Here is a 24,405-nt window from a genome sequence, read left to right on the forward strand (position 1 = left end):
GGAGGTCCTTCGTAGCTTAGTTGTTGAAAACACCAGTCTAGCGTACTAAGGGTCGCGGGTTCGAGTCCAATCGAAGGGAAACTGGTTACCTCCAATACATTTTTCAAATCAATATATTCCACATAATGCACACATTCATGAGTTTTCAGAACATTGTAAATTAAGGTCCAAGTCGGGTGGTTTAATACCCGGAATATAGAGAATTAACTTTTATTGAACTCAATATCCCCTTTTAATATGACCAAAATGCCATTAAATTGTGATTTTCCTTTTTTCGCCTATTGCGTTTATTTGACAGGCTCAGGCGTATATAACACTCAACGGAGCAGAGACGCTTTATGATATTTACAAAAGATATCATTTTATTATCAACAGTTCGTAAGGGGAATGAACAAAGACCAAGATACTCGTGGCGACTTAAGGAGAGGTTGCGTAATTAGATCCGTAATTAGATAGAATAGAGTTGCAGACCATTTGAGGAAGATATTTACGATAAATCCGAATACAAAAATTACGAATTTAGTAGTGAAATAAAACTTGTTTATTGTTGATTCTGGTGTGATAACTGGTGTTTAAACCAGTCTTCAAAAGTTCGTTTGCATTGCGTTACTTTGATGCAGAAAACATGGAGCTCCTTAAACATCATTTTGGTAAAAATATCACATCGAATATTTGAATCATTTACTTTCTCTTTATGTTGAAAATGCAACCGTTGTACCGTTGTCAAACCTTTGAGTGTATATCTGCAACTGAGACCGTGCCAGAAGAATTTATACCCAGTTCTTCAGTATTTCATTGAGATATATATTATTCACAATTTAGATATGGTCGAGAAAAGCAAAGTGAATGTCTTTATCTTTTATCTTTATTCTTTATCTTTATCTTTATTGGGAGTAGGGAAAAGCCCGTTCGAGTAGTGCTCGTATAGGCACTTTCTCGAATGAGCACAAAACCTTCTCATCTTTTCGTATCAACAGAATTTACATTGACTCCAAATAATGTATCATTTGGTAGTCTTAAATATACAATTATACACTACTTATAACTAACATATGTACAGAAACAATTTCAAGAAAAACACTATACAATAAAACAAACAAAAAACTTGCTAACGTGTAGATTTGGTAGTATTAGTGATAAGAAGGGTGAATTTCTAATTGAGGGTCAATCGTAAAAGGTGAAAATCGAATTCCGATGAACAACGGTTGAACGTCCTACACATACCAGTGAGAGGCTCATTATGTCCGTAATTTGTGCGAGCACCGTGAAGAAACAGAAAATTGTTTGACCGAAGCTGTCTATAGGAAATATTCAAATTCAGGCTAGATAAAAGACTTTGGAGCTCAGAAGATCAGAAACATAAAGCGCCTTGGAGACGTCGCGGCGCACACTTAAAGGTTCTAATTCTATAAGCTTACAACGATCATCGTAACTGGGAAGATTGAAGGGATCGTTCCATGGTAGGTGGAGCAGTGCAAAATGTAAGAATTTGCGTTGAATGGTTTCAATACGTTGAATACTGTTGAGATAGTATGGTGCCAAAACAATGCACGAGTATTCTAAAATCGATCTCACTAGTGAACAATACAGGAATTTGAGACATTGAATGTTTTTGAAATTTTTAGCTATGCGGAAGATGAAACCGAGTGTTTTAGAGGCTTTTGATGTATCCGATGTGGTCCTTAAAAGTCAGCTTCGAATCTAACAGAACACCTAGATCTTTGATCACTGATTCTCTTTTTAGACTGACAGCGCCAACTTTGTAATCAAAATCGAGCAAAGAGCGTCGGCGGGAGAATGAAATTATCGAGCATTTACTAGCGTTCAAATCCATACGGTTAACTGTACACCAATCGGTGAACCGCTCTAGTTGGGATTGTAGGAATAGGGCATCGTGTACAGTATTAACTATCCAATATAGTTTGAAATCATCAGCTAATGAAAGCTTGAGGTATTTCAAATGTGGATGGACATCATTCAGGTAGACCAAGAAAATTAGCGGACCTAAGTGACTCCCTTGTGGCACCCCCGAGGTAACGAGGAAATAGGATGAGATGATATCCCCAATCTTAATGGCCATTTCCCGGCCATTTAAGTAGGACTGTAACCAGCGAAGAAATGATCCAGAGAATCCCAATCGCTCAAACTTGGCGATAGTATGATTAATCTTGTCAAATGCGGCAGAGAAATCGGTGTAAATTGAGTCGACTTGTTGGCCTTTCTGAAGAGCTTTTACGATGAAGAAGAGTACAGCAGCAAATTACTATTCGTCGAAAGTATTTCGCTTGGTCCGAATCAGAAAAAAATTCAAATGTATAATCGATAGTTGCCCCGGCTATGGCTTCACAAAGGACCATATCGGAAACATTTCTCGGCACATTTCCAACAAGCACAAGTATTTATCAGCTTTCCTGTTTCTTGATGTTGATGATAACCATATTTTTAATTGTATATTCATTAATAAGGTGCTTGGGATTTCAATCAAACGCAAGGCAGAAGCTTAAGATGACAACTCTGTTGCAAAAGTGGTGAAGAAGGTTATAGTCAGTTTGGATCCAAATGAGTTTCGATCTGGTATGGTCTTATTCTGGTATCGTTATTATTCAATTTCTTCAATTCAGCTTGCAATAAGATGATTGGTCCCTTGGCTAAAGCACTCGGATTAACAATAAACTCGTATTCGGTATCTACTGAAGTAGTAAAGAAAGCCTCTGAAATTAGAAACATATTATCTGAAAGAATAAAAAACCGGATGACATGCTTCAGATATGACAGTGCATCTAAGGGTATGCGATAACACACTTTTTCCTAACGAAACGAAACGAAATTTTAAATGTCTATGTTGATTCGAAACGAAACGAAATATAGATTTACTTTCGAGACTTCGAAACGATACGAAATTTAGGTCTATTTAAATCGAAATTTTACGAAACGAAATTTTTGTTTGCGGTCTTTTTATGGAATCAAAACCAGAAAATGAATGCATAGAGTTTATTTTTTAGCTAGTGGGATATTCATTTACATATCCACATCTGCCAGGCGTATGCACTGATGAAAAATTGTTAATATCATACATTTGCTCGCAAAAAGAGTTCTCTGCACCTTTCTAAAATGCACAAAGATATGTAGGGGAACTGCTCCTTGATTTCATACCATTCGAAAACATTGAATTGGTGCGCAAATTGTTTAATTTCTCATTTTTGTGATTTTTTTCAGCAGTGAGCACGCCGGATAGCAACAAAACACGACACAAAATGAGCCCAAATTGCCTGTTTTGCGAATGTTATTGATATAGGAGCATGGCAACAGTTTGCCAGATATATGGAAATAGTTTTTCCTTTCTCATACAGAAAATTGTGCATTTTCTTCCAAATTCAACTTTTTTATAGGAGGCTAGCTGTTGAGCTGTTGTCTGTTTGTTCTTGTATGTGTGTTTGTCTATATGAGGCATGCACAAATTGTTGTTAAATTTCCATCTTCAATTGAGGGCAAGAAACAGCTGTTATGGACAGTATGAGTCGGTCACGTTCTTACAGTCAATTCGGATTAGTAGAAGAAAATTAATTTGACACTCATTGTCATAAGAGACCGAAGAATGCTCTGCATCCCTGTGAGTGCCACGGGAAAGAAATCGATGGTTAGTTGAAAAGGTAATTCAGGGGAACCCACCTTGGTAGGTGACTTAATATTGTTTGTAAACGAAGTTATTTTGAAAACTCGAAGACGAAAACCGTGTTTCAAATCAATCCAACGCAAAATCAATGTGTTTCGTTTAATAAGCTTCTACAACATGTTCGATTCTGCACTCAATAATTTTGTGCTCTGCGATGCAGCCATTGATTTTTTCACTTCGTGTTCTCCCGCACTAGCTGGCGTGACCAGCATCAACATGATCGATCACACACTGATTAACTAAATTTTTCTGCGAGATAGATTTTTTTTAATTCACGTTTTCCAGGACTAGAAGCAGGCCCGTGACTACCCGACTAGAAGAGCATAACTAAAACTTAACACAATTTTAACATATTGTGATCTTTATAACTTATTTTGATCCAATTTTGTTCTTAGTACCCATTATCTTTCAAATGTTGTAACAGGATTTTAACATAATAAGATTTAAAAAATGCTTATTACCGAATTGCCCAACAGTAGCGCCTTTATTTTTCGATGGATTTCGAAGGTTTATATATCAATCAACTGGGAAACTCTCCAGCATTTTGTCAATTTCATTGAAACTCAAGAATATTAACGATTAACTATTAAAAATTCCAATTCTTGTCAAAGCCAGTTAAAATTTTAGATTCAACCAATCCCGTTCATGCATTCCCAACACGGACATCAGAATGATGTAAGTAACGGGTCTTTTGCTCCACCGCATGATTTTCATGTGTCATGTGACTAATTTGATAATTATTTTTTTACAAGTTATTCACAATTGTATTTTTTATACATTTTTATACATTTACTTCGCGATCTCCCAGGCTAGTTGCCATCCCGTGACCAGCAGCAACACGATCGATTCCGCACTCATATTATGCAAATAGTCAAAGAATATCACAAAATTTATTTTAATTTTGGGAGCTGTATGTATATTTCGATGAATATTGACTTCAAACTTCAGTACTCTGAACTTTTTATTCTTACTTTTAAGTAAGATTCAAATTGTTGTTTGAACGTAAAATGTTGCATTTTGTTTTTCTTACGGCCTTCTTAACTCTTAAGCGGTGCTTACCCATGCACTTAAACTTGGTTTAAGGCCTACGCGAAGATGAAGAAATCAGCCTTCAATTAGAAAGAAGGGCTCAGAGTGGGATTCTGTAGTAAGCGTTAATAATAAAATTTGTAGCATAGCATAGTTACGGTGTACTTCGTAGATTGGACACTGAAGATACTCATGTGTTTCTTTTGAAATCCTTATTCAGATTGCTATCAGAAATCAAGGTGGGTGTGATCCTTGATTTCAATCGAGGATAAAAATCACAAAAGCATGAGGATTACTACTCCTGGCCACGCCCATCTTCACCGTAACTTGGGAGGGGAAGGAAGTGTTGATGTAGTACTTACTTAACGAGAGGCCCCCGACTCAGCGACACCCTCATAAGTACCACGGAGTTGGTTATTGGGGAAGGTATTCGTTGGGTCAGGATTTGCCTGTAGCTGACAATGTGACCGTGGTAGATCTTACACCGTAACACACCACGCAAAGATGTCTACCCAGCGTTACGGGAGTAAGCGTTAATAATAAAATTTGTACAACATTGAGTTTTGAAAACAACTTTATGATTTTGGTCAGCGGCGCAGCCAAATTTTTTGATAATACACGACCGTACGATAGAGTATGGTTTAAGTTTAAATTTGTTTCGAAATTCCGCGGAATTTCGTTAAAAGTTAGTTTTTATAGCGGTTTTTTTGTAATATTACGAAACAAAACGAAATTAAGAAATTAGATTGCACCATACTAAAATTCCGCGAAATTCCGCAAATATTGACGAAGATTGCGACGATAACATCGTTGATGATGAAATGCAGTTGAAAGACATCTTCTCAAGCAAGTGCTCAAACTTGACTTTTTTTTACTTAAATTCGTTTATTTTTTATTTTTGTTTGTTACATTATTTTTAACATTTCAAGTGGTTGGCCACTTGGCCCTTCATCTTTGATTCGGTTCAATAGCAATGGTTGGAATTTAAATGTAATTTATAAAATTTAATTAATTTAGCAGAATAGCCTTAAGCAAGCAATGGTTAATTTTTAAAATTTGATAACCTAACTACCAGGGATTGAATCCAAAAGAGAATGAGAAAGTCTCTCACTTATCATCTCTGTATACATTTACGATATGTAGCATACAGTGAGAGACTTTTTTCGCAAGCTGTCATGATAAAGAACTGATTCGGGAGGCTTCTACACCCCTTTCTATACCCCATGATAAATGTCTTTTAAAAAGTTCCAAACGCAAGGGGAACTGGTCCTGATGATGCATTTCAACTTGCTTTACACAGCTGTGCGGAAAAATATGGTCCTCAAAGCAAAATCAGCGAGATATCATCACTTCTCGGTGGGGGCTGCCTATCCGATTTTATTTTTTCGCACTTGTTTGATAAACTTGCTATCATGGCTTGTAATAATTCGAAACAGTCCTGCCTTTTTTTATCCTTGTTCGTTATCTAATGAGAGTAATTTCTACAAATCTTTTACTATTCACTTACTATTACTATTTACACAAATATTTGCAATAATAATGTGATAACCTGGATTGGAACAAGCGTCCTAATCGCAGCTTGGTCCGAGGATAAGCAACGAACCCTCAACCGATCTTTGCACTCACCAAAGCGTTCTTGTAGTGTTTTAATACTGGCCAGACGGTTGACCTCAGATGTTCGGATCCTGGGAGGGGTGTTAAGGATCATCCGCAGGAACTTGTTTTGTACTCGTTGGAGTTTCAGAAGATGCGTTTTAGCGCAACTCTCCCAGACCGCAATGCCGTAATCAATCACAGTTGATCAAAGGGTACAGTAGCTTCAACAAAACGTTACACTTATTTACCGTCTTGTCAACTTGCCGGAAAATAAGCTTGCTGTCAAGAGTCAAGCCAAGGTGGTCGGCCTCACGGGCCCATTCCACAGGCTTGCCATTGAGGATGATTTTACAGTCACCAAGTGGAACATGTTTAGGGAATTTTGAGTGGGGGAAAATGATGACCTGGGTCTTCGCCGCGTTGATACAGATCTTCAAGCTGGTAAGGAACTGTGTCAGGGCATCCACTCCTCGTTGGAGTTTCGCCACTAGCGTTCTAATCATTCCACCATTATAGTCGATGGAGGTGTCATTCGCGAACAGAGACATAATGCCGCCTCCTGGAGGTTCTGGCATGTCGGAGGTGAACAGATTGAAAAGCAGGGGCCCGAGGATACAGTCTGCGACGACGTTGTTCGCATTGAAACTCGCTCCGTTGATTGAGACCCGGAATGTCCTTGCCGACAAGTAATTGTTGATGATTTCCACCAGGTAGCTGGTGTAGCGTTGTAGTTTGTGCACCAGGCCATCATGTCATACATTGTCGAATGCCTTCTCGAGTGATGTTCTGTTCAAGATTGTGCGTGCTTACAAAGTGACGATCTATTTTGGTAACTTTCTCTGAACGAGTTATCAAGCGATCCTTAGAGCCATTGCTGTCTAATGGGATCAAAGGTGGAATGGGTTGATACTTAGATTTTAGAATTTTGGTTAGCTTTCAGAACGGCTTAGCACAGCCTGGGAGAGCGCGGATCTTATTGGAAAAATCACTATGGTGGACCTCAACCATTCTGGCATGGAAAAGTTTGGTCATGCGATTGCACCGGGTCTTAAGCGCAGGCAGACAGATCAAATCTTTGGTTAGTATATCAATGTTTAGGGTGTTGCTCACCTGCTTGGGGGCCCCGACGTTAGGCTTAAGGCCCCGACGTTAGGCTAACGTCTTTATGCCTAAGGGGCCCCACACACGCTCCGACGTGTTGTACAACTTTGACTCCGCCCCCAGGAGATTTGGTTCGGTCGGAGCCAAGTCGGACCGTCTGTGGACAAGTTGTACGACTGTCGGACGGACGGTTTCAAAGTTGCAAAGTTGGTTGGATGAAATCAAAACAGTTTGATTTTGGTCAGACTTGTGTTGGGCGGAGTCAAATGTTGTACAACCAACTTGAATTGTGTGTGGTGTTGTTGTACAACACTGTTGCATTCAATTCTTCTGGTGGAATATCCAAGAGCAGAAAGTGATTTTTGCGATAATACGGAAAATAAGATAGTTTGCGATAATAATAATAATAATATTATAATAGAATAATAGAATAATAATAAGATAATATTAGACCTGTGTGCCGTCGTGCCACGCCGCCAGTAATTTTTTTGCGCCGCTGCCGTATGAAAATTTACCATGCCCCTTGCTATACAACGTATGCTCGGCCAAACTTTTGTTTCTTCTAAAACCGCCTGATTATTCAATTATTCAAAAAATGTCCCATATTCATCTTCGGAAATTTATGGAAATGCTCCTATAATGCCAAGAGATATTCCTTCAAGAATTTCAGATTCAGAGATTTTATGAAAAATTCCGTATGAACTTCCTTTTAAAAATACCTCCACTTATAAGATTTCACTTGGAATTTGGAAACTTTTTTAAAAAATCCTTATAGAATGCCTCCATCGCGAAATCCTCCGGTTGTACAACAATTCAACCAAAATCCCTTTAAGAATTTATATAAAATCACTTTCAGTGATTTTTTGAGTATTCTTCCTGGAATTCCATAGGAAAGTTTACAGAAATTTCTTTGGAAATTCCATCAAAAATTTATCTGAAAGTTTCTTCAGGCACTCATGCGAGGAATTCTTTCGTGAATATCTTCAAGATATTCTCCAATAGCTGTACCAGGATTTTTTAGCATTCTTTCAGATATTGCACAAAAATTCCGAAATTTTGAATAAAATTGTAATTTCTGACGGTATTTATCGGATAAAACCTGAAGAACTTTTCTAGTGAACTTTTGGAGAAATTTTGGAGGAACTATCTGGAGATTTTTTTTTGGGTTTTTTGGCAGGAAATTCTGGGAATAAGTAAGTAATGTTTGATGGGTTGGAGAAGTAATTTAAAAAGAGTTTTAGGAAATTTTCAGGAGAACTCCAGAGAGAACTTTTGAAGAAATTATCATAGAAATTGATTGCGGAATTACTGATAGAACTTCCGAGGGACCATAGCTACAAAATCCGTGAAAACTTCCAGAGAAATTCCGGGAGGAACTTCCTGAAAAAATTCGGAAGGAACATCCTGAAGAATTGCAGGAGAAAAGATTCGGAAGGAACATCCTGAAGAATTGCAGGAGGAAATTTCGGAGAAATTCCGGGAGGAACTTCTGGAGAACTTCAGGGAGGAACTTCCGGAGAAATTCCGGGAGGAACATCCGAAAGAAATCCAGGAGGAACTTCCGGAGAAATCCCGGGGAGAACTTCTGGAGGAGTTCCGAGAGGAACTTCTGGAGAAATTTCGAGAGGAACTTCCGGAGGAATTCGAGAGGAATTCATGGAGGAACTTCCGGAGGAATTCATGGAGGAACTTCCGAAACAATTTCGAGAGGAACTTCCGGAGGAATTCATGAAGGAACTTCCGAAACAATTTCGAGAGGAACTTCCGGAGGAATTCTGAGAGGAAGTTCCAGAGGAATTCATGGAGGAACTTACGGATAAATTCCAAGAAGAACTCTGGAGGAATTCTGAAAGGAACTTATGGAGGAATTCCGAGAGGAACTTCGGAAGAATTTCCGAGAGGAACATCCGGAGGAATTCCAGGAGGAACTTCCAGAGGAATTCTAGGAGGAACTTCCGGAGGAATTCCGAGAAGAACTTCGTCAGGAATTCCGGAAGGAACTTCCGGGGGAATGGCGGGAAGAACTTTCGGAGGAATTATGGGAGGCACTTCCGGAGGTACTCCGGGAGGAACGTCCGGAAGAATTTCAGGAGGAACTTCCGGGAGGAGCTTCCTGATGAACTTCCGTTAGAATTCCTGGAGGAACTTCCGGAGGAATCCAGAAAAAGACATCCGGTGAAGGCAGGAAGGAATTCCTGGAGGAACTTCAGGAGGAATACCTGGAGGAACTTCCGGAGAAAGTCCTGGTGGAACAATCCAATTCTATTTTCCAGAGGAACTTCTGGTGCAATTACGGGAGGAACTTTCAGAGGAATTTCGGGAGAAGCTTTCTGAGGAATTTAGGGAGGAACTTCCGAATTCACCCGAAAGTTCCTCTTTGAATTCCTCCGGAAGCTCCTCCCGGAACTTCTGGAACTGGGAGGAACTTATAGAGGAATTCAGGGAGGAGCTTCCGGAGGAATTCCGGAAAAAACTTTCGGAAGGAACTTCTGGAGGATTTGCAGAATTAACTTCCGGAGGAACTCCGGGAGAAACTTCCGATTCCTCTTCGAAACTTCCAATCATAATCAAATTCAATTCCAACTCTAAGCAAAATTCAATCGCATTCCAATCCATCATCACCAAAATCCCAATACCATGCCATTCACGTTCCAATAAAATTAAATTCAATCCACAACCAATCTAATTTTAAACTCATTCCAATTCAAATCCAATCTAATTGAACTCCAATCCTATTTCATTCCAATTCAATTCATCCAATTAGGTATTCGTTAAAAAGCACCAAACACATCATCACATACAGAAATAAAACGACGAAATGTTACGTTTGTTGGAGTTTTGGTTGTACCAACTGTTTGTTAGACGGTTGTACAAACTGAATTGGTCGCACAAACTTGGGGGCGGAGTCAAAGTTGTACAACATGTCGGAGCGTGTGTGGGGCCCCTAACGTCTTTATGTCTAACGTACTTATGCCTAGCGGGGTATACTCCTGCTGGGCCTTTGGAGCATGGTGCTCGCGGGCTAGGGAGAGCGCCTCATGTATGGTGTTCAGCTGCTCATCGACATCTTCGGATGACACCGGATGCCGCTGGTAGTCAATGTTCTCGTCCACGCACCGTTGAAACCGACCTCAGTTGACTTGGTGATAGTTACGCCTGGTTAGCTCGTGTCGATTCACCGAAGTTTCAACTTCCGCCACAACCGGATAGTGGTCCGAGTGGCCACCACTGGATAGTGGTCTGAGCTCCTGGAAGACGACCGGCTGGGAGACGTGATCGTTCATGTTCGTGATGAAAATGTCGAGCGTTGGATGGGCTCCGGACCGTGTCAACCGGGTAGGGCAATGAGGGCTCAGGGTGGTGTAGGGACCTTTTAGTTCGTTGGACCAGATGACTCCGTTCCGGTTTGAGATGGTGTTTTCCCACGATTGGTGCTTTGCGTTCAGGTCTCCAGCGATGATTAACTGCCCCTGCCGCCGAGTTTGCTTGACTATATCCTTGCGTAGTTCAGCCAACGTTCCGTCGTCGTCTTTGGCCTGTGTGGGACAGTAAGCCACGATGAACGTGACGACTCCTATGGAGGTTGTGACTACCACTCCAACGGCTTCGATGATTTTAAGCTTGAAGTCCGACAGCAGGCGGCAGGCCATGTTGCTCCGCAAGGCGATTGCCACCCCCCCCCCCCTAAGGAGCTTATTCGAACCTTACCAACCCAAAACACGGAATTGTTGCACTTACCTCGGGGTTCAGGTAAGTTTCGGTGATGAAAGCCGCGTCAATCAATATCCTTCTCCTCAAGGAAATCGCTGAGCTTGACGATTTTGCTCTTCAGCGAGCAAGCGTTCCAGTTTGCCAGACCCAATCTAAAAGCCATTTTCAATGACGAAAATGCCCAGAGTGTAGATCTAATCGAGCCGGATTTGCAGCTTCGAAGCAGAGCCACAAGTTGGCTGAATATTGGAGCCAGCTGCCCCGGGTGTAGAGCGGAGCGGAATCCTCCGGGGTAGAGGATGCTCATCTTGTGCTGACGTAATCCAGGAGGAGGAGCGCTTGCGCGGTTGTAGCGGTGGGAGGATTAAAATCGCTCGACGGGGAGCCACGATGGTCGGATAGCTCACCTCGTTTACTACAGGAACACGGATCTTCGGCAGGGCCCTGGTGGAAGCCTTCTTCCGGATTGCCAGGAACTTGGCACGCTTTGGGCAGCCCTTTACAGTGGCCCGTTGTTTGTCGCCACAGTTGGCGCACTTGGGATCGGCCTCCTCCATCTTGTCGCACTCGTCAGTCGGATCGGGTTCGCCACACTTGTTGCAGCGTGGCTTCATGCGACAGTTCCTGGTGCCGAGTCGGAAATTTAAGCAGTTGGTGCACTGCGTGACGTAACGGTGCACTGGCCGATATCGCTCCCAGCCAACGACGGTGTAATTTATAACGCCAACCAGCTTCAGGTCCTTCCAGGTGGTGGAGCCATGCTCCAGATCGATCAGGTATAGCTGGTCGCGATATCTTCTCGTCTTGTCATTACGGGCGATCTTGTGCACGGCTACTGACTTCAGTCCGCAACTTTCAAACTCTGCTCTTCTTCTTCATGTCGGAGTCCTCACAGCAAGTCCTTGAGCGGTTTCGTGAATGGGGTGATCATGAGTGTAGTACTCATATTTGTGGACCTCGAGGAACTCCACGACGGATTTATATTGGTCCTTATTAACCGTCATCATTTTCACGCCCTCGCTACAGAGCCGAAATGTACATTTCAGCCCTTGAGCGATTAACTGGAGAATTTTCGGGTGCAAATCCGGCGGATCACCTTCCACGAACACAGGTGGGCACTTTTTCTTCCACTCAGGTTGCACCTGTGGCAGTTGCGATATAAATAAGTCGAATGTTGAAAATGTTTAGTCGGTAATAAGAGTAATTAGTTAAATGGATAATTCGTCAATAGATTTTTGGTTAATTTGAATAAATAATCCTCAAGATACATGAATAGTTTGATTGGAGGAATTCAGTGGACGTGAGAAAGTTTAATTAGCAGCAGAAGAAACGAATACGGATGCCGATGAGGATTTTTCACCTGAGCTAACAGAAACTTCTGGAAACCCGGTGTATTGTAGAAAAATTGAAAACAGAAATAGTCAAATATTAGGTTCAGATGGTGAAATACCCTCTATTCTATTTTCCGGTACATGGTCTAAAACCAATGATATAAACATTTCGTTGATTGACATTTAGTCTAACGACATTTGGTCAAATGACATTTCGTCGAAAGTACATTTGGTCGAATAGAAATGGTGTTCTTATTCTTTGCATTGATACTCTTTCTTTCACTCAATATTTATACAAAAATTAGCTTAGTATAAAATTGTCTTCCAACCATAATTCGTTAATTATTGTCCGAAAATTTAATTCCAATCAAATAGTCATATACCCTAATCTGTTCAACGTTATGTCTAATGACAAAACATCATCCCACTAAATTTCTTTTGACCAGGTGGTATAGATTCATTGTAGTCGGATAGAGGAGTTCGCCAAAGTCAATATGCAGTCGGAAATATTATCGAAATATTCACCGTTTTCGTGTTATGATTTATTCTTTTTATGAACCCATCATTTATTGGGTAATATTGGAGCAACAATTATGTGACTTTTAGAAACACCGCAATAAACCATTTATTTTTTAATTTTTATTGACTAAAGTATATTTCTTTCAAATAGCCATTCGACGGAACGTTATTAGAATGTACCAATATTTTTAATTCTTAATTCGAAAACCTGATTTCGACTAAATGTTCATTCGACGTAGTGTCTTTTCGACGTAGTGTGCTTTCGACCAAATGTAATTCGACCAAATGTCCTGCGTCTTTTAAGGATTAAAATAAAAACATTTTCGACGTAATGTCCTTTCGACCAAATGTCATTAGACTAAATGTCATTAGACCAAATGTCATTCGACGAAATGGTATAGATTCCTGATTTGACACCCAGTACCTTCGGGTAAGACGTTGTCCGACGTCTAAACAGCTTGGACCACTTTTTGGACGATTGTGTAAATATTTTGGGGATATCGTTGAATTAAAAAAAAGGATTCTTTTGAAATTTCATAACTATTTAAAAATTTCAAAACAAAATTTCTCGGGATTTCTCCAAGGATTTTTTTTTAAATTGGTCCAGAGTTGCAGAATTATAAACCTAAATTCGAATATTCTAAAGTTAAATTTGTGTTTTTATCCACCAGCGAGACTTGATATGTATCAGCAAAGATCATAAAGAAGTTGCAAACATTATTCAATTATTGTTTTCGCTTTGTAATTCGTCAATTGGTGTTCCGTTTGGAAGAAAAATCGAATGACCAGTCCCCTGTTTTGTAACCACCTGAGATAGCAATCACACTTTTGTCCAGCTTTCGGTCACTGTGCGGGTCGCGGTTTTGCTACAATGTCGTTTTCGAAAGTCGGCGCACGAAAGTAGCCGAGAGCCAACAAACAACAAAAGCATAAATTATGGTAAATAAACCGACTTCTAATTACCTTCCCTCGGATGAATGGCGCTGCTGATGCTGATAAGCGCGCTCGGTACTGTTTACGGATATTTTTTTCTCGCGCGGCTGCCTTTTTAGAATGTGTCATGCCCGCAAATAGAACCAAAACACGGACCAACGGAAACCGCAGTTCAACACGCGGACGGGACCGAGAGTTCAACAGTTCGCCAACAGTTTGGCCTTATCGCGACAGCACACTCTGTTGGGGTAAACGTTATGCAACTCGCTGGAATAGTTGTTTTGGCGCTGAGCGTAAAAGCGTGGCGATTGTAGGCTTGCGGAAACTGATAAGTAGAATTGATTTTCGGCCTCGTTTTCGGTGGGGCACGTGCAACCATGCGAGCTCGATTCGTTGGGGATAGGCTATCAGCTTAAGATTAGTATGGGGTATAGTAAGTGGTTATGTGACGCAAGTAATTACGATGTGATTTCCTACTCGCAGATTAAAAATCATCTGTGAAAAAAACCTTACTGCAAAAAATATAAAACTTAAAGTATAATGCATAATGAATATTTTCCAGCAAATAACGATGATGGTGTTGACCAATCACTGAACAACCAGTCTCAGGATAATTCACCATGTAGCTGTGATCGACTGACAGTATGAAAAGTGAAGCCATGGCTTAAACCATGGATAATTTTACTTCAAAACCGAATGTGTTGTATTTTCAATCGGGTACACTGCTCCCAGCACAACAAACTTATCAAACACTACGTGATCGCAGTAATTACTATACCACAAATCCATTAACCGCTAGCAAATGTTCGAATTGTTCAAACAATCAGCGACATCCGATACGACCGGTTTGTGATTTCTTCTTCGCGCTCTGTTCAACCGTTTATCGGCTGGAAAAAACAAACGCCGCACAACGCAACAACCGTTCGTTTGTTCGAAAACAGCTACTAATCGGTTGCATAACGGAGTATAGAATTAATTCAAAACGACCCGCACGTGCACATACTGGAGTGCTTTACACGTGAACGCATTTCCATCAGCGCTAATGTTGTTTGCGACGCCTTCGCGCGATGTCGTCGTTTGTTGTTCATCAATCAAGCGCGTGCACAGATGAGGCGATGGAGTTATCTTCCCCAAACAAAGGCCTATAAAGGTAGATCTACTCATATAGATAGATCCAGCTGGATAAAAGTGGCCATAGTTTGGAGCTGTTGGGAAACCGATTGAGATTTCTGGATTCACTATCAGTCCGGGTGTGACGAACTTACTATTGTGGATGATGACAGGGTTGATATGTACTTTTCGATTGAATAATCTGAAAGTAATTTGCTGGGGAGAAGATGACGCCTGTTTAGAGCTCCACCACAACAATTTGTATCTGTTACATGATAACCTGCAACAGCAGTGTTTCATCGATTAATTATTTTTACATAACTGCGGATTCTAGGAGCGTGTTGATGGAGACGCGAGGCTGTTCGTAGGGAGAAAATCCCAGCACATTTCATTACCAAGATTTGAACTATCTAGTTGTTTGTCTACTATTATTGAGTTGCTGTTCTTGTTCTTTATTTTGTAGCTCCTGTATCCATCCCTTAGAAAAACTCAAAGGTGCAGCCCAATCGGCTTGTACGCAAAGGTGGCGTTGAACTACGTAGCTGTATGCAATGTACAGGGTTTCGACTTTTCTGTTCGACGAGATCAAAGGAAGTGTTTTTCAAGCCCAGGGTGAATCTGTTTTCGTTGTTGTGAAAGCTCATACATCCAATACAATTTTCAAATCTATATCTTCCACATAATGTACATATTCACATATGAGTTTTCACAAAAACAAAAACAGATTCACCCTGGGCTTGAAAAACGCTTGCTATATTGGAACTATAGTTTGCGTTGAATTGAGTTCAAGTATGAAAATAAGTCAACTGTCATGAAGTCAAATAATTTCAATGGCGTGTACAGCATTGAAATTCATTTTACCACCAATCTGTGCTTTTATATGATGGTTGTTAATTAATGCTTTAAAATCAATATTGAAATCGAATCTGCAGTGGCCCAGTGGTTAAAGCAGCAAATCATCAATGAATGATTTTGATTTTATACCAGATTTGAAACAATGCTTTCGTATAATTAATTGCATATTATTCGGCAACTCGGCCGTACGAAAACCATTTTGCTTGAAAAATGGAATGCTTTCGTATAGTTTTTTTTTATAAATTTGTTATGTGTACGTGATGATTGGTTTTACAGGTGGCTGCTTATGTGGTCTGCGCAAATCTTCTATCTCACAGGGGGTGTTGAGTCAGCTTTATCTTGTCAGGTCCCACCTGACCCCAGAATTTTGGCAAGTGCGCTTTGCGGCGTGGGGTTCATTTTCAAGCCCCACCACATTCTACGCAATACCCACAACTTGCAGTTGCCAGGATAAGGGTCACACTTGAACATAGTCCAGCTCCCTAAAACCCACAAGTCTTAATTTTCATGGAATGAGTATTTTCTATTCTGTAATGCTTCATGTAATATTCGAGTTGTTCTTTTCCCGCCAAATATTTAAGGACGATTTAGATATAGAAGTGTCATAAATATAAAAAAAAAACAAAATATCAAAAATTTACCCGGAAAGGAGGATCTTTGAATTTTCCAAAAAATAATTTCTCTCAAAACGTCGGCCTAATAGCCTATTCAGATTACGCCATTAATGACATAATAATCGTTCCAGGGTAAATACGCTTTATGATGTCATTATTTACGTAATATTCCATACATTTTGCGCTGTCAGGGCTGCGAAATGGTGAGTTGACATCCGGGAAGGGGCTCCTAACATAGCTCTGGTCCTCACAAGTTCCAATACTCACGCTTCCACGGGTCTTCCGATGACAATTGGCCGCCAGCTAAGGGTTGCGTACTTAGCTGGTAGTGCAGCCTGGGCACTGTTGTCCTTCTGACATCAGCTAGAGTGAGAGGGTGCGTACTGTGGGGTCTGCCTAGGATGTGGTGGGGTTCGACAGTGGGCTCTGTTGAACTTCTATAAAAAGCTGCATGTGTCCCCAAACAGGCCCCCGAGCAGCACACATATTGCACATCGATCATAGTAACTTATATATGACCAGATTCAGTCACAATATGGTTACTGCAACCAGATTTGCTCAACTTGTGCTGCTTGGGGCCCTATCAAAGCGACAGTGTGCCGCTCAAAGCGCACTAGCCTAGTCCTGGTGTTGGGTGGGACTTTAAACAAATTTGACCCGACTGATCGAGCATCTGTCCACCAAGGAGGTGCGGCTCCAACAGCGTCTGTTCTGGCATCCAGCGGCTGAGTATGAAATGCTATTCCCCGGAAGCTATACCTAAGATGGCAGCCCCATCCCGGTGGATAGGGAACCTTGGGCCAACAACCTACTGTTCCCGAAACATCAATTTGTTCGAGAATCCGATAATGAAAGAATACGGACTGATTTTACGGCGACGACTCTTAGCGCGAAACAGCGGACACGAATAGGAACATGGAACGTTTTAACCCTAGCCCAGCAGGGTAAATTGGCACAACTTGCCAATGAGGCACGCCGCATGAAGCTTGAGATCCTGGGACTGATTGAAGTCCGTTGGCCAAACTTTGGAGAACACAGAACGCCGTCGGGACAAGTTCTGCTATATTCTGGTTTACGAGGTGAACACGCTCCCCGGCATCGAGGAGTTGGCTTCCTACTAAGCGCTCTGGCACACTCTGCGCTTATGAAGTGGGAAACTATAAGTGAAAGGATAATCGTTGCCAGATTTAGAACACGGGTCCGAAACCTTACTATAATCCAATGTTATGCGCCAACCGATGCTGCCGATCTGCAAGACAAAGAGAACTTCTACAGTCAACTCAATGCCGTCGTAGATAGAATTCCGAAGGGTGATATCAAGATCTGTTTGGGCGACTTCAATGCGAAGATCGGATCCGACAACTCGAGCCATGAGCGCATTATGGGACGCCATGGTATCGGAGAAATGAGCGAAAACGGAGAGCTGTTCGCAGAATTTTGTGGTAATAACGACATGGTGATCGGGGGATCGCTCTTCCCTCATCGACCGGTTCACAAGGTCACGTGGGTCTTCCGTGACGGCTTTACAGAAAATCAAATCGACCACATCTGCATCAGCCAAAAATGGAAACGGAGCCTTCTTGATGTACGGAATAAACGTAGTGCCGATATCGCGTCTGATCATCACCTCCTCATCGGCGAAATACGCCTGCGCATTGCGCGGATTCGTCGGCAGGAGGAAAAAGTTGGACGACGATTCAACACACACCGACTGGAAGATGTCATGGTGAAACGGTCCTTCGTTGAAGAACTGGAGACGCGTGCTGCAGATATTCCGGAAGGTGGCAGCGTGGAAGACCAATGGACCGCCATCAAGAATGCCTTCATCGCCACCAGCGAGAACAATCTGGGCGAACTACGCACCCAGAGAAAACAATGGATCACCGATGAGACCTGGAGGAAGATAGAGGAGCGAAGAGAAGCCAAAGCCGTGATAGAGCGATCGAAAACCAGAGGAGCCAAAGTCTTAGCCCGTCAACGATACACGGCTCTTGAGAAGGAAGTAAAACGCTCATGTCGACGGGACAAGCGAGCGTGGGCAGACTCTCTGGCCGACGAAGGAGAGAGAGCCGCCGCAACCGGGGACATTCGCCTCCTCTACGATATCTCACGACGCTTAAGCGGGGCGAAGATGAATGCAACGATGCCTGTGAAAGACGCGAATGATCAGTTATTGACCAACCCAACTGACCAGCTGAAACGCTGGTTTGAGCACTTCGAACAACTTTTTCAAGTGCCAGCCAGGCCATCACCACCTCGGCATGATCTGCCTAGGATCCGACGTATAACACGCGTCAATAACTACCGAAGCTCCATCACTGCTAGAGATTACAACAGCCATCCAAAGCATGAAATCGAATAAAGCCCCAGGGGTCGACCGCATATCAACCGAGATGCTCAAAGCTGACCCCATGACATCCGCTCAACTACTGCATCGTTTATTTCGTAATATCTGGGACACCGCAACTTTCCCGGTCGACTGGATGCAAGGTATCTTAGCGAAAGTGCCCAAAAAAGGGTGACCTGACTGTATGCGATAACTGGCGAGGCATTATGTTGCTGTGTACCGTTCTCAAAGTTCTGTGCAAAATTATCCTAGCCGGGATTCAGGAGAAAATCGATGCGATTCTCCGGCGGCAGCAAGCCGGATTCCGTGCCGGAAGATCCTGGGTGGACCATATTGTCACGCTCCGCATCATTTTGGAGCAGGTCAACGAATTCCAAGAGTCCCTTTACTTGGTATTCATTGACTACGAAAAAGCTTTCGACCGTCTCAATCACGAGAATATGTGGGGCGCCCTGAGACGCAAGGGGGTTCCTGAAAAAAATCATCGACCTCATCGAGGCACAGTACGAGACCTTTTCGTGTAGAATGCTGCACAATGGGGTCCTGTCCGACCCTATCCGGGTCGTAGCTGGTGTGATGTAAGGATGTATTCTATCACCGTTACTGTTCCTCATCGTAATCGATGAGATTCTGGTAGATGCGATTGACCGTGAACCACACCGCGGGCTGTTATGGCAGCCTATAACCATGGAGCACCTAAACGACTTCGAATTGGCGGATGACGTTGCACTACTCGTAAGAGAGTAAGCTCAACGACCTTGCCGATCGCTCCTCCTCGGCAGGTTTAGTCATCAACATCAACAAAACCAAATCATTGGATGTAAACACGGTGACTCCTTCCAGTTTCACAGTAGCCGGGCAACCAGTGGAGAATGTTGAAAGCTTCCAATATCTTGGTAGCCAAATGGCGTCAGACGGCGGTACCAAGATCGACATAGGCGCACGGATCAAGAAAGCAAGGGCTGCCTTTGCGAGTTTAAGAAATATCTGGAAAACAGGCAGATAAGTGAACGCACCAAAATACGAATTTTCAACTCTAACGTGAAATCTGTGCTGTTATACGCTAGCGAAACATGGTGTGTATCAGTGGAGAACACTCAACGGCTGCAGGTGCTCATTAACAGATGCCTGCGGTATATAATTCGGGCCTGGTGGCCTCACAACTGGATCTCAAACAACGAGCTCCATCGTCGTTGTCACCAGAGGCCAATAACAACAGAAATTCGGGATCGGAAGTGGGGCTGGGTCGGCTACACTCTACGTAGGGGCGGAAACGAAATCTGTAAGCAAACTGGAACCCAGCGGGACATCGCAGCAGAGACAGACCCAGAGGCTCATGGCGGCGAAGCCTCAATAAAGAAATAAAAGAAGTCGACCGAAATCTAACCTGGCAACAGGTTAAAGCGATAGCCGGGCATCGCTCAGGATGGAGATCTTTCAAGTCGGCCCTTTGCACCACCGGAGGTGTACAGGATCCATAAGTAAGTAAGTAAGTTTGCGCTGTCAAAAGATACCCGCTAAAAAGAGTCATAAAGAATTTATTACGAACAATTATTACGAGAGAGCTTTCGTTCTAACTGGGATGCAGGGAGAAATTCAACAAAACAAAACTGACAATCGTCACGCTCTCTTTGCCAGAGAGAAAATTCTCTCTGTTTTCATTTCGTTTCGTAGTTGACAGTCATGCTCTTTCTGTCGCAGCAGGGTCGAATGCATGTTAGATGGAAATCTTCTGAGCGCTGAAGAATAACTCGGATTGTGATGGTTTTGTGGAAAGCATTTTATATGATGAAAAATAATGATGATAATTATTTATTCTCCACTTATTCAACATGCATTGCTTAAAAAACAGATGCTCTCTACAATTAACATGAAGTATTTAACTTAAACCTAGATTTAATAGAACAAATCGAATAAATTTCAAAAGCTCAAGGGCCAATGCGGAAGACAATTTAAAACGTAGGAATGGTTGTAAAACGAATATATTTGATGAATTAACATGATTTCATAAATTGTTTCAATTCTGCTCCTTGAATGGCTTAATATACTTTGGATTTCAACATTTTTCACGTGGGACAACTGTACGATTTGAATGGGATGTATATATAAAGTAGAATAACCTTAAATAAAACATGGATTGGCAATGCATTAATTCATCCAAAATCCAGTTTAAATTATATCACATTCACACGATTCGATTTTGTTAGAAGCTGTATCATTGATTGTCGAGTAGAACGCAATGGCTCAGCTTCCATTTTTGAAAAAAAAATAAATTGCTGAGTTGCCCTTCATACATGGAGATACTGGTGGAAATACATTTTAGTTTGATAATATTTCTTGAAAATGGGTCCAATCGTCCTTTTTTTTATTTATTTGTGAGAATTCCCAAAAGTATTTAAATTTTTCTATCAAATCTCCGTTCGATCATAGTACAGAATCAAAATACTTTTTAAACTTAAAAATAAATTGAGGAATAGTCTGATTCCCCGAAAAACGGCGCACCCAACTAATGAATGTAGCTTCGCTCATTATCCTTAATGAGAGCTTCAAATATTCTTCGAAAATCCCTTTTCATATTTTTTTTTTTAATTTTTTTTTCGTAGAAACTTTGTTCAGAAAAAAATGTTCGATTGTCGCCACACAAATGCAAATGAAATTTTAAAACTCTCCTTGAATTCAACCCTGTATTAGCGTGCAAATGAGGAAACATGGAAACGTCAAGATATATTATCTTGCTGCAGTCCGAACACCTCGTAATAATTTGAAGTAAGACACCTCGTAATTAATGGAAGTCTATAGGCATAAGCTAATAACTGGTGAATAAATTTGATTTATTTTATCTATTAAAAATATATATTTTAAAAGAGATGAGCCAGCCTAGGGTTGAAACCCTCTTTCATAAAGACAAAAAGAAATTACATTTTAACACATTATACACTGACCCCACAATCATGGGTCACACACTAATATGGGTCATTTCCATTTGATCAACATGCAAAATGGAGTGACTAATTATTGTTACAAAGTGACCCATATATGTGGGATCAGTGTACATATTTAATTGAGCTTTCAAAAATTGTTTTTTTCGCTCACAACGTGGTTAATAACTTGAAAATAGGCAATTAACTTTGATTTGTCTTGATATCAATACCAAAAAACGATTTATCTGCTTTTGTAAACAAAGATTAAAAAGTCGATTTAACGAATCTGATAGCATTTCCACGCAGACCAACACCAACAACAGGTAGCAGACGCCTTCTCCTACGTATTGATGGTGTTAATTTTCGTGGGAGTGATATTAAATTCGTCAAATTGACGTTTGAATTTTTGTTCACAGCGGCAGATAAGTCGTTTTTTAAATTTGGTATTGATATTATCTCCTTTGAAAAATAACTTATATTTTGGGTTGCTACACCAAACCCCAGATTTGAGTAAAAAGAACCTAATATTAGATACCGTCAGGGGGAGGGGGTAGTGACAATGGGTTTAGGGGGTGAGAATGGGTCAGCGCCCTGACCGACAGTGTGGAGGTCGAATTGCAAAATCATTCAATTCAGTATTCTCAGATTAATTTAACAAAATTTGTGCTCCATCTGACATAATTTAGGGGTGCATAAAATCTTGCCATCAAATTTTTGTAATTTGATCTTTACAGGTTGTGTTTTGAATTCAGGCGGTACCACGTAATAATAACCGCGTAAAAACAAACCTCAGTGTAATAAACATTGCCTAGCAATCTGATAATTTTCTCCGTAAATCTGATCTCAAAACTTTTCAAAGTTACAAAAAATTCAAATCAATGATGGCAAGATTTTGAGCACCCCTAAATCATGTCCGATGAAGCTCAAATTTTGCATAGAGGTGTGTTTTAGGGCCTAGGAAATGATTGCGTAACGTCCGGTTTTTAAATTCAATGAAAAAAAATTTCGACTTAGCTCGACGAATTGAGGTGATGTCTATGTGTATGTGTGTTTTTTTTCTTCCTAAACAATGGAGGGGGAATCTGCTCAACAGACATCCTGGGTTGTCCAGGAAGTGCGGGGTTAGGGATCACCTCCAGCAGCAAACGAGGGAGGCAGGACTACATCCCAGACCCGCTAAACCGTTTCCATTGCCGTAAAGCCCATAGTCCCTTCGGTACAACCAGAAAATAATGCTTCAAAGGGGGGCCAGTGCACAACGCACCCTCGAGGTTAGCTGCGTGTCCTTGATGCACCGAACATCGTAACTCGCGCGGCCACTTGTTCGATAAAAGGATCGAGTTCGACCACAGAGCATGACCACCGGTATAACCCATGAAGCCGACTCCGATCCCTTGGACCACCTCTTATTTGCGCCTGAACTAGCCATCCTTGAGTCCACGCGCCACCTTCTGTGTAGCTCCGAGACGACTCCGATAAAACGGCGTTCCAGCCAACTTCATCTTTACACATCCTCCGAACTAGGTTGTCCGGGAGTGTCCAGACCACATGTGGCAAGCATGTGGTCACGCATTGCGCGAAAACGTGAGCACACGAACAACACGTGTTCCGCCGTTTCCTCTAAACCTGCGCACACACCAAACACTCGGGCCAGGCCGAGCAAGCCAGCTGCGTTACCTGCACTGTGATTTTGCAGCACGCTTAAACGCCGGGCACATCGCTTGCTGTTCACAGCTTTGCTGGAACAAATCAAACAATTGGGAGGGTTCGTGCAGCATTGTGCCTTATGTCCCCCAATCCGCAGCGTCGGCAGAGATTGCTTCTGTCAGGGCCTTTGCAGTCCCATTGCTTGTGCCCCGGTTCCAGGCACTTCAAGCAAACTTCGGGTTGCAGGGCATACCGACCATCCCACTTTGACGCTCCCTAACTTTACTACCTTGGAGGCGGCCGCTGCAGATAGCCTAACCAATGCTACTTGCGTCCCTGCCGGACCTTTCCGTAGCCGAACGGCTGCGGTGGGCGTCTCCACTTCACACTGTCGCCGCAGTGCCGTGACGAGCTCTTCGACTTCGGTGATCTCGTCCAGGTCTTTAACCCTTACATTCACCTCCGTCGTGATTGCCCTCACCTTGACCGCCTCGCCTAGGACCTCCTCCGCCAACTTCTTGTAGGCGGCGCCATTTTTGCGAGACGCCCCGCTTCAGCTCGAGGATCATCTCGCCCATCCGGGTACGTCTTATTCGACGTACGTCGGCGCCGAGTTTACCGAGCTTGACGTCACTCCTCATCGCCTTCAAGACGTCCGAGTACTTAGCCTCGTCCGCCGTGATGACTAGGGCATCGCCCCTGGAGCGATTGGCGCCTACCCTTCTTTTCGGCCCTTGACGTCTTCGGTTTCCTCTTGTTCTTGACCAGGGTCCAGGAGGCGTCATCCCCCTCTATTTCCCTGGTCTGGTGCGGCTGAGAGCTCTCAGCCTGCCGTAACGTTAGGGGTATTCGGATATTTTTCTTCCATGTTCAAAAATACATTTTCAGTTGCAACAATTTCGAATTTTATTTATTCAAAACGTATTTTATTGTATCCACAAAAACTTGAACTTTTAACTTAAAATTTTTAATACTTTTTTTAAATTTTTGATTAATCATTTCGATTCCCGGTGCCAGT

General features: G+C 42.0%; 1 protein-coding gene across 1 annotated transcript in view; it reads right to left on the reverse strand.

The window, feature by feature from the left end:
* LOC134214510 (general odorant-binding protein 67-like) overlaps positions 1 to 14,697 on the reverse strand; it is a 54,443-nt gene extending 39,746 nt beyond the window's left edge. Inside the window, exon 1 of the mRNA XM_062693867.1 lies at positions 14,672 to 14,697. Coding sequence (XP_062549851.1) covers positions 14,672 to 14,682 — 11 coding nt within the window. The 5' untranslated portion in view covers positions 14,683 to 14,697. The remainder of the gene's footprint in view (positions 1 to 14,671) is intronic.
* Between the last annotated feature and the right edge of the window lie 9,708 nt (positions 14,698 to 24,405).

Source organism: Armigeres subalbatus, chromosome 2 (genome assembly GCF_024139115.2).
Source record: "Armigeres subalbatus isolate Guangzhou_Male chromosome 2, GZ_Asu_2, whole genome shotgun sequence".
NCBI classification, from domain to species: Eukaryota; Metazoa; Arthropoda; class Insecta; order Diptera; family Culicidae; genus Armigeres; species Armigeres subalbatus.